The following is a 14,955-nucleotide window of genomic DNA, read 5'->3' as shown; positions in this document are numbered from 1 at the left end:
GATATCCCATAGTCTGGGAGCGCTGCGATCTACAGACGTATCGATTACATGAGCTCCTTCCCATGTTTGATGCTCCAACACTGGCTTATAAAAAAGAGTCAGGCTGCCATAGTGTGCTTTTTACTCTGATGGTCAAAATGACTCGATACCTTCAGTCTGGTCCAACACTGCTCGGTTACAGTGAGCCAAATATGATCCAATATGAAGATGAATGCGTTTTATAGCCTAGTATTTCTGACTAAAAAAAACGATTCGATTAAAATAGCTACAGATGGAAAATATACAAATATTGATAGGAGTGGCATGATGCTTACATGCCTGTCTCATTCACAGGTGAATAAATTTAGGTGTTATTTTTCATATCAGATCGACACTGCTCCATTTGACGCACACTAAAATATATATATTCCCAATATAAAATATTGCCAACATGTTCAGGAAGGTTTACCCTCCACTGTCATATCGCATATGATGTATAAGTCCTTACCAGAGACTCACGGTGGATGAGAAGTTTCCCATTCTGCCACTTCCCCTATGCAAAATATTCAGGGAGGCTGCACAGCTCTAACCGGATGGGGTTTGCATTGGCTGACAGCTTTCCCAGCTCAACGACCAATGAAACCGAGGCAGAGGCTCGGCGTATAACAGCGAAGATTGACGTGGAGGACGCGTCAAATTAATTCCAGCAAACGCCGGACTCCCCGGGATAACTCCAATTTGCTTTTATCGCATGAAGATCACTTTGGTGCCATTGTACCTTGCAGTCACTTGTTCCCAAAAAAAGAAGGGGGCGCGCTGCAGTCGGAGGAGATTTTTTAAAGAGGTCTATTTTTCCTCTTCTGGGGCTCATTCCTCCCGTTCCCCTTCCTTCTCTGCCTTCGCTCGGACGCGTTCAGCCATTTGAAGGGGCACCTATATTTCCCGGCATCTCGAAACATATAGGCAAATGGGTAAGACCGCGTAACCATCTGCATGCTTCACTGGCAAGGAGCTTATGGAAGCGTATCTAGACGCAGCACGCTAAGACAGAAATAAGCATTTGTGTTTTTTTCCCCTTCAGTTCAGATAATGTGCAAATGAAGACTGTCTTTTAACAACAGCTTGTCAAGTTTATATCATGGTGGATTTTTCCAGCTCCGTTCTGCAGGCATTCTTTAAAGCTTTAAATCTTAAATGGAACCACACCACCAATTATCCCATGAGAAGTGTGTCTTTGAAGAGCTCTCGAGTGTCAATTCCTCCAGCTCGCCATTTTTAATGTTGTTTTTATGTTGTGCACGCAGGGATGGCGGAGGGGAGAGTCAGCCAAATAGTTTACACACTTTTTTAAAGTTGCAAAATAGCGGTGACCAACCAGTGGTTACCAAAGCGTGTAGGCTGACACATGTTATACAGCTTTGTAACCTCAGTTTATGGCGTAAATTACAGGAGCTGGCCTGTGTCACACTGATGCAGACTCAGCCTTTTGACATTTTGCCTCGTAATAATACACACATATAATTGTTTTCTGAAATTATATTTTGTGGCAGAATGAGTGCGTAATATTGTATTCACTAAATATATGTGAGACTTGCATGAGTACTCACCTCATGTGGTGTAAATGTGTGACTTGTGTGTCTCTATTCCCCTGCAGAGCAAAACTATGGAGAGGTGAACCAGTTAGGCGGCGTGTTCGTCAATGGACGACCCCTGCCCAATGCCATACGGTTAAGAATAGTGGAGCTGGCTCAGCTCGGGATCAGACCCTGCGATATAAGCCGGCAACTCCGAGTCTCCCATGGCTGCGTGAGCAAGATTTTGGCGAGGTACAACGAGACGGGCTCCATCTTACCCGGTGCCATCGGTGGAAGCAAACCGCGGGTCACGACGCCTAACGTGGTGAAAAATATCAGGGAATACAAACAAGGCGACCCCGGGATCTTTGCCTGGGAGATCCGGGACAGGCTTTTGGCTGATGGAGTTTGTGACAAGTACAATGTCCCGTCGGTTAGCTCGATCAGCAGGATTTTACGCAACAAGATTGGAAATCTCTCCCAGCCCAACCAATATGAGAGCAGTAAGCAATCCTCCGCGCAGGCCGGGATCTCCTACAACCACATATACCCTTATCCCTACCCCAACACCATGTCGCCCACTGGCACTAAAATGGGCAGCCCTCCTGGAGTACCGGTGACGGCTGGACATATGAGCATATCCAGGGCCTGGCCTTCTGCACACACCGTCAGCAACATCCTCGGTATACGAGCCTTCATGGATCCTTCAGGTGAGGAAAACACAGCCATTCTCGGCTCTGTGAGAAATATTAGGCCTCTGCGTATGTATGCCATAGACCTTTATCTGTCACTGCTCTCACATCAGAGTTTAATAAAGCCGTGCAGCTGCTTAGTGTTGCGTTATTCAGCATGATAAATTGCCATATCACTCCGTACAACCTGTTCTGGCAGCAGGCAGGACAATGTGTCCATTAGGAGCTGTACAGGCCTCCGTTTCACCATTCAGTCAGAAAGCAGTAAGACACTCTCAATAGGTCTTTTCATGGGATGATGCGTTTGCAAACACCTTGCTCACCTGCTATATCCCCCCTAATCCCTCAAGTAGTCATTACAGCCATTTCTTCTTTGCCTCTCTGGTCCTCAGTGTTTTTATCCAGTGTGAAGTCGCCTGGCCTAGTGCTGTTGTTTTTTTTTTTTTTGCCATAAGATCCAACATAATTTAGACAAAATGTGTGTTAAATTATATATTTTTTAATTCCTTTTTTCCCTTGAGTGAAATAGCTCAACGCTGTATGCCTACTCCTACGAGAATGATGCGTCATTTACGCAAACATATGATAAAATGTAAGGCTTTATTGGGTAGAATAAGCCTAAATAATTCTCATAATAAATTATTAAATAAGGGGAAATATTTATAATAATATGTACTGTGTTATAATGTGTTATTTCCTTTTTAACTTTATCGTTTTTTTGTGTGCTTTGTTTTGTATTTCACTGTAAAATTAAATTAAAACGCAGGCCTATTTTTATAATAAACGCCTGTTGCAAACATTTACGCACTGTACTGATAATGATAATAATTTTGATATTTAATTATAAAATTGTTTGATAAGGCCTTACTGCCAAACTATTTTAGATAGGCCTGCTGTTTTGAAAATGAAACATGTTTTATAGCCCAGACAGGCTCATGAGTAAAGCATTTTAAATATGTCTGTAATTAATTATATAATTAATTATGAAGCTGGTTGGGAGAGCATTGTTTAAGCATTTTTAGCTTTTGTTCGTCGCTGACATGACGTTACTGTTTCTGAATCAGCCATTGCTGGGACGGAGGGCTATCCACCAAAAATGGAGGAATGGAGTAACATCAACAGAGCAGCTTTCCCCGCGGCCCACGCGGTCAACGGCATCGACAAATCAGCCATTGACGCCGACATAAAATACCCTCAGGTAAATAAAATGTCTGTACATTTGTGCAGCCTGGGACGTCTGTGCAGCCAGTGTGTTCACCCTGCGTTGCTGTTATCGCGCCATTTTCTCTCCTTTGCAAGAAACAGTTCAACTGTTTCGTGCCAAAATGGGCAGAGGCCTTTTGAGAACTGAATGCTCTGGCTGAAAAGGCCTGTGGCAGCGTTGTGAAAACTTTCCATATCTGGGACCCCCAGACAGAGTCACATAAGGCCACAGACCTCTGCTTGATAACATTTTACCCCTGAGACTCTAATGAGTTTTATTACTGCTGGGGATTAAATGTTTTGTTTCAAGGGGAGCCTATCTGTGTACACATACTCTAATTACTCTAATTTATGGCGAATTAAATTATAGTGAATCTACTGTATTCCTCGATTTACTTCCTTTTTCCGTCTAAACCGCTCAGACACAGTCATGGAGAAGCACAGCTGGAGGACACATGTCACTGTCACGTACAATTATATGCAGTAAGCAGTTTGGGGTTTGTTGTGCTTATTTTGTCCGTGTCTTATCTGTTTGCCCGCAGCCCTCCTCGACACTGTCCAGCTATGTCTCGGCGTGCGCTTATTCTCCCACCAACCAGTACGGGGTGTACAGCGGGCCGGCAGGCGGCTATGTGGCCCCGGGTCACCACCACTGGCAGCCGCAGACCCCGGCCCTGTCCCACCCCGGCGGGGGGATGTCCATGCACGCAGGGGAGATCCACTCGCCCATGACCTTCAAGCATCAGGCCCGAGAAGGTATTAGGGAGATGTGTCCAGTCCTGCAAAAAATATCTAAGATGCAGTTGCTCCATATTAGAAGTGAATTTTTACAGTGCGACATTAATATCACAATTACTTTTAAACTTATTATTATTACTTCCCAGTCTCTTTACTCTATTAAATTTAATCTTATAGCACCGTGCAGCCTCTCTCCCTCCCCTGAACCTTTCTCACGCACTCACTTTCGCAAGCAAAGACCGCAACGAGTGTAAACATTTACCAAATCCCAAATGAAGCCTAATTATAAGTCAATTATTAAATATTGACCTTCCAGACTTGGCCCGCCAGGTGGTCCGAGGACATTTTTACCCACTATAAATTAATAAAAGCGTCACTTTTAAAAAGAGACTGCTTGCTGATAAATATGTATTTGTGAATATTTTGTTAAAGCAGACCTGATCTAACTTAAATAACTAAATAATAATTCAGTTGCATGCACAGGTTTACTATTTATTATTTGTGTTGTGCAGGAGACAGAAAACCGCCCACTCCCCTGAGCAAGCAGCAGCAGCAGCAGCAGCAGCAACACGAAGACTTGAACAGTGTGCATGGACTCAGTCTCCCTACCTCATCATCCTAACCGGGACTTATACCACCTTAATTACCAGACCCCATTTTATCTGAACTCATTTCAACAACTCCCAACAGTAAGTCTGAACACTAACGGCTTGTTTCCCCCCCGAGTGTTTGCAGCTTACAGTCAAACACAGGCCTATTCACATGCATTATGAATATAGCTTTATCGGCCTCCATGGCCACATGAATGTAAGCTTGCATGGATGTATCGGTGTTTCCCCTCTCATTTTGTTTTCTCTCCATTGACATACTTCATGTTGCTAGACTGTATATTCTCATCTGGAGACTGCAGGATAAAAAAAATAGATGTTTTATTATAATAAGAAGTTAAATAAAAACAAGGGCTATTCTGTAATCCGCCATACTATATTATATTAATTTGTGGCCATGATCTCGATTCTACAGTGACTCAACGATGTGAACAAAGAGATAAATTGTCTAAATGTAAAATATTTGCCAAAGCTTTAATTATATATTTTTATAATTTCATTGTAAATATTCAAAAAATAAAGGCTTTCTTAAATGCCATATTTTGTCGCAGTCTATGTTTCAGCACAGATGTGTGAGAGGACATTAGTGTAGACTGTTGTTTGGCCCATCCTATTTATTAAGGCCCAAGTCATGGAGGTTTGGTGCTGCATTTAAAGACAGAGGAATGCAGGAAATTGATGTTTCCCAAACAATTTACCCTACTGACTATTGTGCATATCTCAAAGGTTTAAACCACCTACCTATTTAATATCTTTTCTGAATGGAGGTTCGATAATGGCAGCGACATGTAACCTTCTCTGAGGCTTTACACGCCATAAAAATACATTATAATTAATAATATAATAAGCGAATGATCGAAGTTTTTGCATAACTTCCAGGAAAGTGAAACACACTGGGTCATTGGGTCTATGCTCGCTGGGAAAGGTGCTTTCTTGACTCAGGTGTAACCTCCCTCCACCTACACAGACTGGGCGCCTCCGCTGATGCTATCTCACTTGTAAATGATACCTGCCATGATGGAAATGTGATCATGCACGTTAATGAACGGTGTGTACAAGAGAGCAGCTGACAGTCCATATCCACCCACATGCAGCCTTAGGGATATGTTTTTTTTAATCCCGTATACAAATTACGAGAATTTTCCCATACAGGCCTATAGGCTCTGCCAAACTGTTCATTCCTGTGGCCTGTTAACGAAACAACTCCTCACTGCTCTGCCTAATAGACCTGACCTCATCTTTATGTTTGATTATGTTTAGTATTTCTATGCTTAAACTATTGTTGTTTTTTTATTTTATTCTTCTTATTATTATTATTCTTATTTATTTTGTTTTGTAACGATACAAATATTGCACGTAACTAACAGTTTTGTGCGATGCAGAGATGGTTTCATATAAGGTATTATAGCATTATTTTTTAAAGTATTTTTTTCATTATTTAAAAAAAAATTGAACTAGAAAACGGCCACACTGTCTATGTATTAAGTGTTATGTGGCTTTAATTAACAAATTAATCCCTTGACTAAAATATCATTTACATAAGTTTGGTATAATTACATAGATTTATTTGTTAAGGTTAAGTATTTTAAAAAAACAAAACAATTTTCTTATTTTATTATAATTAAATATCAGCGGCCAAAAAAATCCATTACATAAGTCTAGTTTGTCATGAATTTGAATTTTAAATTAATTTAAAATATTTTATTTCCATTCTCACTGTGAACCAAATTTACCTTGGAGCAATAGGAAAAAGTGAATAAAATGAGTATGTATTTTTTTTTTTTTTTTTTTTTTTTTACATTTTTAATAATCATTTAAAGTAGTTCATGTGTTTGCCTGGACAGTTTTCAATGCCCACAACTTAAATTTACTTTCGTGATTGAACTGCTGCTCCACATCTCTACTGTGACTTGATGCAGGATGGTGAGCCAGGGAGAATATGTGCATCACGGTTGGTTTGGCGAGGAACTAGTTTGGTAGAGTAAACATTGTTTTAACAGCATCATCAGTGTGGATACAATCGGAAAGTAAAACATATATTTAAGGATGCTATTTGTTATGTCTTTGAAAGACAAAATGATACACTACACCAATTGGTTATAGTTCTTTTCCCTTTTTGGTGTCAGCAGGTGCTCATAAGGGTATGTTAAATGTATGGGCTGTTCACTTTTAGGTAGAGCAAGGAATACTTTGACGTGGTTTCCATTGAGCAGATTATCAATTGTATCTGTTTACTGTAAACACTGATGAAGCTGATCAGCCAAATCTGCTTCGAGGTTTTTAAAACAAAAGGTGCCGGTTGACTGTGGAGCTATAGTTTTCACCACAACACTAAAGCCCTGAGACTGGAGGGAGGGTCCATTTAAAGAGTATTTATCATAAAGATGAAATATAATTCAGTTATGTGCTTTAAGTTGATTGGGGTAATAGCAACTTTATCCCTAACAAAATGAGCATGCAGTTTCAGACTGCTGTCACTGAAAACCACTGGACTCACTGACTCACTGTCACTTACATTATGTCAGTGAGTCCTTACTAACTGTGGATTTACAGATATATATTTGGACTCTGTCTTCTTGATTGCGGCTGTGGAGTTTGGAAATTCAGGCAGAACCACCGCCAACAAGAAATATTGTTCATTTTAAACAGGCATGACAGTATTATTTCAATATACGGGTTATTTCTAAACTAGAGATAACAATGTGCATTTTGGTGTTGCTGAGATTTAAAAAGTTCCTAATTTTGTGGTCATTAAATGTAAACATAAATGGTAATGGATGTTAACTGCCATATTCACATGTGAGAACGAGGTTGAATATAGGCAATAGTTAACTTTGTTTATAGGTCAGTAGTAACTTTGGGGTTTTGGTTGATAGTGAAAATTGTTGACAGTTCTGAAAAAGGATCCTAGAGAGGACGAAGTGATTTATTCACAGGGTGCAATGATCCCACAAACAAAAGACAAAGCCCTTAAGTGTCACACTGCTCAGTTTTAATAACAACTTTTAGAGTACACCCTGGAATTCGAGTGCCCTCTGAGCTCTATTTTGCAGTCGCTGATTCCTTTTCCCCTTTTCGCAGCAAAATCCCAAGTGACTCAGTATATCCAAACATTAAGATGGCCTATGAGTACACACGCTCCCTGACTGGAGTCTTTCTGTTTTCCCGGATACCACTTGGGGTTCAGAAAACACTCCTTCATGGTGGCGGGGTTACTTCCTGCGGGACCTATGGTCATCAATCAGGGCAGCAAGTGATACCCCCCACTGCGTGTTCTGCAGGCCCTCTGTGTTGGAGGGGCAGCAGGTGGGCCGGTTTTAGATGGTTGTGTCCTATTGATACAGAGCACAATATTTCTCTAAATTTTAATGTGTGTACTTTGAGATGGGTGCAGTGTGACAATATGCTAGTGAGGCCACCTTTTTTCGTCCTAGAATTACTATTAGGATTCACATATTGTGTATTTTGAACACTGTTCTCATATTTCCCATTGAGGTATCCTTTCATTACCTTTTTCTAATGATGTAGTAATGTCACACGGTAAAACTACTGTTATTGATTATTTGCCAACATTTTGTTTATATGTTCTGGTCTCCAGTGTAATAGATGTATGTTTTTTGTTCGGGATGGACCGAATAGACTGGAAAGATAATTTCTTATTTGTCTTAAAAGAATCCTTATGCAAAAGTATTCGACCAGTAACCATATATTTCTTTTAAAAAATACAATTTCTTCCTTTTAATTTCACCTTGTCTATGAAATATGACTGCCTTGTTTGTGGGTAAAGGAGACTTTTCTTTTACTGTAACTTGCCAAACTCAGTGACACAGCAGTGTGCAGATGCCCAGACTCAAACACTTGTACAGTGCTCTGATCTCCAGCCTCTTGAGAGTGTTAACCTCTGCAACTTCAACTTGAAAGGATTCTCAAATGCCACAAGCTTAAACAGATACTTGGAGAGTCGGATAGGAGACTTGGCCTCCTTGATCCTAATGGATATGATATTAGGCAGTATTAATAATCCAAGCAGCAGCGAAATGGTGACAGAGATTCCTTAAAAAGCAAAAACAGGCACTCCTATCTTCAACTGCAACAATTCATCAGTGTCTGCCATGTGTACTGGAAGGATTGAGTGTTCTTTAGAGACCAAAGGTCAGTTTATGTGTTGGACACTTTGTTGGGTATGATTGAAGACATTTTAGATTATCTGTACTTTTTTGTGTCGAGGGGGGAAAGTACCCCAGGCTGGCCAGGAGTCACTCACGTCTCTTGATTTTGCATGACTCAGAGTCAACAAGAGAGCATCTCAGGACAGGCGACATGGCAGGCCAGACAGGTCTTGGAAAAACAGTGAGAAAGATACACGAGAAACCTTTTAAAAAGAGAGTGGCAAGTTGGCAAACTGTCAAAATGTGAATAGAAAGGCTGGTGTCAACAGTTCTCACGTCTGAAATTTCAAATGAATTGTTTTGCCATGGAAACATGGTGCATGCAAACATGTACGATGCTGAAACATGTGCTAGTCACGGCCTTTTGACAGGCAGGATATAATTTTTTTGAGAAATGGAGTCATGAATCAAAATTCTGGCCGTAGCTGTCAGCCTGGTGTTTACATTGTGTGACAGATTTTGATGCACATTTGATGAACAGGAGAAAATAAAACAAGTGTGGAGGCTCATAGACATTTGACATCAATATTATCTGACTTATCTGTAAGTGATGCATTCACATTTTTACAATACAAAACTAAAACACCAAAGCAGTGAGTCCGCACCGATGTCATACTTGTAATGCAATCACCATTGACTTTCTTTTTTTTTTTCCGTTGACTGTCCACAGGATTTCCAAGCAGGCAGAGTTACAGCTCTGTAGTCTAGAGGATGATAAATGTCTCCCTCCCATGTTCTTACTTGCTCTGCCAGCTCACCACATCAACCAGACGCTCTAAAAGCAAAAGGGACAGAGACATGATGATGACATTTGGCTTTCTAAATGAAAACGTATCATTTCACATTTGCTCTCAGGAGATGCCGCCGCTGTTTTTTGGTCCTCAGAGAGGATACAGCGATACAGCAATAAAGAGAATAACCACAGGATCACATTGAATTGCAGAGCCCAGCTTTGATTATTATATACAGATGACTAAAAGAGCATGAAATTATGTTTGCAAACACAATTAAAATGCACTCTTTGAAAACACGGCCATGAGAGCAGGCATATTTTTGTAAAACCGAGAATGCTTGTAATTTGTGTGTATTGTCAGTAATGGGTATGTAAATATCAACATCTAGAGGAGTGTGCAGCTCTTTACTGGAAAGTCAAAAAAACAGAACATTATGGAAATTTGTCAGCAGTTTTGTAGTGGAAGTCTATTTTCGTGAAGCTCTGGGCACAGACAGAGACAGTCCTCTGTGCAGGACGATCCTCTCTAATTTGTGGAGACTATAGAATTAATGTTCTGCCCTGCTGCCCATCTGTGACTTATTTAAAGTGTGCTGAAACTTATACTGTGCTAAATGTTGCCACACACATGCCAAAGGCTACCGGCAGAAAAAGCTATGGGGAGTTGGATTTAAGGGTTGCCTTCAAGTTAATTTTTGGCTCAAATTCTTATTAGGTGATAATAAGATGATGACTCTTCTCCCAAAAATGTGAGTGGTAAACCACCATACTGTCTGTTGGTTTGGAAGGGAAAATCCTGCAAGAAACTCAGTTGGGTTTCTGAAATGAGTGAATAGACGTTTTGTGTTTTAGTTGCACTGAAATAAACTTAGATTAAGAAAATGCATTCTTTTGTATAATTTTATGGCTGGTGTCAGGGCCGTAGCTATGGAGACAACATTGGCAGGACCAAATCTACTGGGAGCCCCCCCACCCCCGCCCTGAAAAAAATCAGAATATGAAAATTTGTGTCCTATTATTTCTCACAAAAGTACAGCAATAGTATGCTGTACAAACATGCAATGGATGAAAGCTGATACCGTCTACATAAATTGCATTTGCAGTGTAATATAAATAATTGACACTTTACTCCATTGGATGGACTATCTGACAATTACAACATAATAAAGACATTAAAGTTAGTTAAATATGCCTGTGAGCAGCATTGCTGGTGGCTGGGTGAATGTGTGGTTAATTAAGTACGGGTAACTTAACTTTTGATTTGCACCTGTAGCTTGAACAGTTTTCACTAAAAAAGTTCTTTTGTACTTTTTAGCAAAATATAATTAATTTCCACAATTAGAGTTCCAGCGCAGAATTACGTACTTACCTTAACGTCACCTTTCCATACATGTCCTGACTGAAGTGAAGTGTTATAAATGGTACGGTGTTACACTAGTAAGTTTCCTATCAACAACTAATGGGAACATTAATGGATTGTAACAGTGCGTGGTGACCTGTCGAAGCATAGCAATCTTTTAAATTCACATTTTTATCCATGTAGTGATTATACCTATTGCTTGTTTTTGTCAGCAATAGCATGATAAGATCAAATCAACAATCTGTTCATCCATCTTGTAATACTTCGACTTAGCTAACCTATCTATGGCTCTCAGCGCAAGCATTTGTTCCTACACGGAAGACAACAATCTTTAAACACATGTCATAAAATTTTTCAAGTCATTTTTTTAAAGGCCAGGTAATATCCTTAAAGAGCTGGGCATCATCATTTTTAGCAAACACTACTCAAACAGGAGCAAATAGTGCATTTGTTGGGGACTATTTCTAGCTGTGGAGTGATACACACTTGGTCCTATCATGTGTTTATGGTAGGCCTATTTACAGAATGTGACATTGACTCAAAAGAAACTACAGTGTGCTTTAATAGTAATCAACATTTCATTTGTACTCAGTGCAACAGTGCAGCTCACTGATGTGTTTTTAATAAATTTTGGACAACAGTAGGGGTTCATGTTGTAGGTCAGCGGTACACTGTGAGTGTATGCAAATTTCAGTGGCACTGAAAGATTCCTCTTTTCTATTTTTACTCGACTATAAGGTAGTTCCTATGTTTTATAATGCCATTGTGATGATATGACATTTGTGCACCTTCCAGGTGAGAATCAGGGTCACGGTCAGAGCTCAGCCTTTCACCTCAGAGATCAGGAGGTCATCATTGCGTGTCTGAATAAAATGCATTCAACTGCGTATGCCGGGGAACACAAACCCTGTATTTATTAGCCGTCAGTTACACATTTATGAGGCTCAAAAAAGAAATAACAATTGATCAGCTTCGCACTACATAAGAAGGACTTGTGGCTACATCAGAGATCCAGATTATGCATTCAAAGTGAATAGGAAAAGTAAGAAATAAATTGATTATCATGCAAGGAAAAAAAAAACCTAGCACCATAAAAACCTGTCACACATCTCACTGTGATTATACTGTAAGCTCAACAGAAGCCTTTTTACCACAGGACACCATTTTATTCTGCCAGGACAGGATTATTCCAAGATTATTAAGAGTAATTTGTTATTGATTATGGGTTAAAATATGTATATAAAATAAGATAAGATAAGATAAACTTTATTGTCCCGCAAAGGAAATTCGTCTTGGGCAGTATAGTGCAAACAGCTGCAATATTCACATACATACATACAGTCAACATATAGTGCAAACAGCTGCAATATTCACATACATACATACAGTCAACATCAACATACACAAGTTGCCAACATAGTGCGCTGAGTGTGTTACAGTTGCAGACTACTGTTGCAAGAGTAGTGCAACCATTTGCCTTGTTTGTAAGGTTACAAACAAGGGAACTACAGGTATAGCACTGGCCTATCTCAAAGTGCAAGTGAGTGCATATAAAACAGATAAATACAGAAGTCAAATAAAAACACCAGTATACCAGTTAAAATTATATTAAATCAGTTGAGGGACCATAGTGCAGATAAGATAAGAAATATAAAAGTTTGTAACCATGCAGTGTGTTTTCTGTCGTAAAACCCCATTCCATTTTTCTATCATATGTTTTAAAATCTTATTTATGATTGAAGACTCACTTTGTTGGGATTTTGTATACATTGTACCTTTGTCTTCATCTCAGTGAGACTTATTAAATAAATAAAGATTACTAAGTTATTACAATGGATTAAGTGCAAAGTTTGACTGAGGCAACATTATGCTAATTCAGACAGTTTATTGTGCATGGGACCAGAGCCCAAAAAGCCAATAATAACCAAGTTTGTGATTGTGCTCAGGCGTCACCTCAGTATTCTGATAAGGTAACAGGAAGTAGAGCACACTGGTCTGTAGTTCAGGTCTAAAGCATGCAGAACCTGTTGTTGAATACTGCATGGGTACAACAGGAGCAAAAGTGAGTGCTGTCACCATGTAGTGAGTTGAAGAGATAATGCAACAAAAGGTTAAAGGTAAACAACACCGACTGTCATTAATCAACCTTTTGACTGTGCCCTTCTGCTGCCACTCCCTAGGCATTTGTGACAACAGCGCCAGTCGGAGCTGCCAGCCCCTATCAGTTGTCAGATTTTAAGGAACTTGTTGGACGATAACCAAGACTGGCGCACATCTAAATCAACACAAACTTACATGACCTATTCACTTTAGCAACATCCGGGATGAAATAAAACATATACATAACTGTCTGACCTTTCCTATATTGACAGTGTCATCAGGTTTAAACAGCCAATATTTCTGTTTGGTTTGTCCGTGAGTAGCGAGGCCCAGGAAACCCGGTCTGTGGTGCAGGCGACTGCAGCTACAAACCAGCTCGCAGTGAGAGGGCAAGAGGGAGGAAGAGGGCCCTTTGAAGAACGCGGAGTGGAGCCAGTTGTGGAGAACCATGCATGTTGCTGTTATTGGTGCTTTTCACTCAGACAGGCCTCTCCCATCTCAACACTCGCACGCAGCATTGACCCAAAGGGTTGCTGTTAATTTGGCATGGCGAAAACATGGGTTTAAAACTGAATGAAGGGTCTGATATAGCCACTCCACTGGGAAGGCAGCACAGCTCCACAAGCCAGACCAAATGACGTCACACCAATATGGAACTAACCGAAAGACAACATGACATGGTGTGCGTTCAAGAGGAAGAGGAAATTAAGAAACTGTCTGTCTGTTGAAGCTGAAATGTGCTTGGTATAAGCAACACAGGAGAATACTCAATGTTTTAGTTATTATTTGAATCATTACCACAGTACAGTAGTACAGGGCCGTGCTGTTCAAACTGAGGTTTATATTTTCATATGAGGAATGCATTAAAATGCAAACTGTGGCCGACCGTGGGCTTTGTTACTGAGTACTGACAGACGGAAAAGCTGCCACAACAGCACACACACGCATAGAATAACTGAATAACATTGCCCTGTATATTCAAATATTAAACCAAAGAGCTATATATTGCAGAGCAGCGGTGGAGCAAGTCTTCTTTAGAAATACAGATACCACAATGCAAAATATTTTCTATTGTAAGTAAAAGTCCCGCATCCAAATCTTTACTAGTAAAAGTACTACAAACAAAATGTGCTACTAGTAAAAATACACATAATGCAAAGTGCCCCCTTCATAGTGTTGGATTTATATGATCATATTTATAGATGTATCAATGCGTAAGCAGCATTTATACGTTGTAGTTCTTCAAAGTGGAAAACAATGTAATATTTTATTGGGCATTTAGATCTTTAACAATGTGTTATATTTCATAAGCTGATTTGTTTTGTATTTGAAATCTGTAAACAAAGCTGTAAAGATGAAAGTCTAAAGTAAAAAGTGAAATATGACATGTGGAACATTAAATTATAATATTGAAGTGGAAGAATGTCAAAATTTTTATTACAGTACTTGAGTAAAAGTTACTGTCTGCCACTACTGCTGATGTGTTGTATATGAAAATATATATAATGTACACCTTACACTGAAAAAATATATATACACTGTATATATGTCATGAATATACCACTATGTATTTAATGTATCTTATTTCTTTCTTCTGTGCCTCTTGTAAATAAAATTGAATGGTCCTATAATACCATAATGTAATATAATATCATTGTTTAATTCAGATTTAGTGCAAATTTTTGAATATATCAGAGCCCTCATCTGTATTGTATTTAGTGTGTGTGTGTGTGTGTGTGTGTGTGTGTGTGTGTAGCAAGAGTTAATCCCAATATTCAAATATCCTCAAATCGTCCCCC

The 14,955-nt window shown here is 39.6% G+C and overlaps 1 protein-coding gene across 2 annotated transcripts; it reads left to right on the top strand.

The window, feature by feature from the left end:
* Positions 1–697: 697 nt before the first annotated feature.
* On the top strand, positions 698–13,351 carry pax1a (paired box 1a). 2 transcript variants are annotated; one of them, XR_007570971.1, is made up of 6 exons: positions 698–950; positions 1,634–2,263; positions 3,310–3,443; positions 3,991–4,204; positions 4,699–4,875; positions 13,237–13,351. XR_007570971.1 is itself a non-coding variant. In XM_050061143.1 (5 exons), the coding sequence occupies exons 1-5, from the start codon at positions 947–949 to the stop codon at positions 4,806–4,808; spliced, it is 1,092 nt and encodes a 363-aa protein (XP_049917100.1). In that variant the 5' UTR covers positions 698–946; the 3' UTR covers positions 4,809–5,326. The 2 variants fall into 2 exon arrangements, 1 of the variants encoding a protein (XP_049917100.1); XM_050061143.1 differs by lacking the exon at positions 13,237–13,351 and having other exon boundaries at positions 4,699–5,326.
* The last annotated feature ends 1,604 nt before the right edge of the window (positions 13,352–14,955 follow it).

The sequence above is a fragment of the Epinephelus moara genome, chromosome 14 (genome assembly GCF_006386435.1).
Source record: "Epinephelus moara isolate mb chromosome 14, YSFRI_EMoa_1.0, whole genome shotgun sequence".
In the NCBI taxonomy this organism is placed as follows: domain Eukaryota; kingdom Metazoa; phylum Chordata; class Actinopteri; order Perciformes; family Serranidae; genus Epinephelus; species Epinephelus moara.
The sequence above is the reverse complement of the archived record's forward strand: the minus strand, read 5'-3'. Positions and strand labels throughout refer to the sequence as shown.